General features: G+C 27.4%; 1 protein-coding gene across 1 annotated transcript; it reads right to left on the bottom strand.

The window, feature by feature from the left end:
- Positions 1–1,442: 1,442 nt before the first annotated feature.
- On the bottom strand, positions 1,443–1,931 carry EIN_200330 (hypothetical protein; the record flags this gene model as incomplete). Its single annotated transcript, XM_004260409.1, has 1 exon — positions 1,443–1,931. The coding sequence occupies one exon, from the start codon at positions 1,929–1,931 to the stop codon at positions 1,443–1,445; it is 489 nt and encodes a 162-aa protein (XP_004260457.1).
- Positions 1,932–2,624: the final 693 nt, after the last annotated feature.

The raw sequence follows: 2,624 nt of genomic DNA on the forward strand, positions 1-2,624 counted from the left end.
TATACTTTAAATTATTTTTAATTCGAAAAACACACAAAAACCAAAATAATAACAAAAATAAGACAAAATTACAACACAAAAAAAACAAAACCAAAAAATCTAAAAGCATTTTTTCACAATAATTACTAAATCCACTATTAACCAAATAAAAATTCAAACAAATAAAACTTGTTATTTTATGATATTTATTAATATAATTATTATTTTATTCAGTTGAAACTATACAGACACACAAAAAATGATTCTTTAACCATTCAACTACAAAGCTCAAAATTAGTTTATTAAATAGTTTTTTCTTATATACAACCATTACCATTCACTCTTTCATCTATTATTATCATCCTTTCTTTGTTGGTTTGTTCGGATGATGGATATTATGTAGCAGCTTTTAATATAAAAAACCCAGACTCACAAAGAGCGGATGTGGGCGATATACTCCTCAAATAAACTAACATTTCTTTCAATTTTGGACAGTCTTTTAAATTATCCTTATAATCATCCATATTTAAATAAACATGTTCCGACCACAATTTGAATTTATTGTTCTGTTGTTCCGCGATTTTTATGTCAATGAATTTATGTCTTTTTTCGGTTAACATGGGATCGTTTCTTATTTTTTTCAATTTCACTTTGATACTCTATAAATTCAGAATTGGATTTTTTTTCCCTACCACATATTCATCAAATTCAGTAGTGAAATTACACGTGTTATTTAAAGGTTCTTCTTTACTTTCTTCTTTGCCGAGAAATGGGTCGAAAACTTGATCATTTGAATCTCTATTTTTTGAACAACTTTTACAAACAGATGAAAACCTTACTTTTAATAAATTTCTTAAAGTTCTGACAATTTTCACCATAAATTGTATATCTATTGGGTGCGCGTTTGAAGCCTCTAACCTCGAAAGAAGACTGAATAAATTACTTTAAATTTCAAACTGAATTTTTTTTACAAATTATCGATAAATAAATTAACTTCTTTAAAACACCTGAAAATTAGCGAATTTTTTCTTTGAATTTTTTACACAAATTTTCAATTTGACCGAGTGTATCAAGTAAAAACGCGATTTTACCAATTACTTCATCATTGTACAGACACTCGACACAATCTTTAACTGTCAGTCATTCACTTATTTTTTTGTTTGGGTTACAAAGTTAATGATTATTTAAAAAACGAATTATATCCCATTTATGCACGTAAATCCATTCAAATACATTTTCCATTGAAGTCCACCGAGTTACACAATACTTTGGTGGTTTACACTGGTATTTGACATAAAAGTTTTTATTAAGATATACAAAATCACATATATTAGATACAAAGTCGACTATTCTGTCGACTTTTTCCAAATTGAAAAAAAGTTATGCACTCTCCAAGACATAACTCTGTTCGATGGCAAAACACCAAACTGTCATAGTAATAAAAGGAGATCGAGGATGTTTAATCAGTTGAATGTTTCTTGCCCGTTTTCGTATTTCATTCGAGTACCCATGTTTTTCCCCATACAATTAGACCCACCATCCGTAACACTGGCACTCAGTTTAATCATATAGATACCTCCATCATTTAAAACCTTTTTTATCAAAGTTGCCAATTTGTCGCCAGAAGCTTTATTGTTATAAACAACCAAGTCGAATAGACGGTTGATTATTGTCATATCATCAATGACAAACAGAACATAAAAAACATACCAACTGTTTCTATACAACGTATACTCATCAGATATGATTGACATTCGGCACGACTTAGCGGCCAAATTTTTTAAACTAACCATTTCCTTGTCGTAATATTCTTGGCTTTTTTGATTCAAATTATTTTCAGATAAATGAGTGTGTTGCATAATATCTAATCTAAACTTTTCAATTGCTTCAACTGCATTATCAATATTCTGTTTTACAGAAGAAGACTTACTTAAAAAATTGTGTATGATCATCACAAATCCAATTTTTGTTGACAATATATACGCCCTGATAAATCAAGTCGTTGTTTATATTTTCATCAATGCCTTTTTGTTGTTTGACACAATTTGGTTCTATAATAGTCGTTTGATGTTTGAGTTTTTCAACGTTTTCTCCGATATGGAATGTTTCAATTAATTGATTTTTATTGTTAATCTATTTCGGTTTAAAATAAAACGAGTGCTCTTCAAATTGGTTTTCTACGTAAGAATGAGTGACAAATTTATTTCACAAAATACATATATACCATCTTTTTATATGGTCAACCTACTCTAATAAATAATTGGTGTTCCAATTATTAAAATAATCACACCTTCCAGTAGAAGTGTTCATACATTTTTATTAAGTTCTTGAAGAAATAAAAAACAATAGTAATTTACCACAAGACTTTATTTTTAATATTTTTATTTTTGCTTTTCATGATTATGTTTATTGTAAATAATAACTTTATAGTTTCAAATTGAGCTTTGTTTTGGAACACAAAAAAATTGCCTTTATTAAAATTGTTTTATATTGCAAATAGAATAAATACCAACTTGAAAAAAATCCAACAAAAATACGATAAGACAAATTAAAACATTTCTTTTTTTTCAAACCTTTAATTACAATAGCCATCAAAAAGTTTATTTTAAATTTTCTGAAACAATTATCTAATAAAAATCAACCCT

The sequence above is a fragment of the Entamoeba invadens genome (assembly GCF_000330505.1).
Source record: "Entamoeba invadens IP1 unplaced genomic scaffold scaff_1105074726311, whole genome shotgun sequence".
Lineage (NCBI taxonomy): Eukaryota > Evosea > Mastigamoebida > Endamoebidae > Entamoeba > Entamoeba invadens.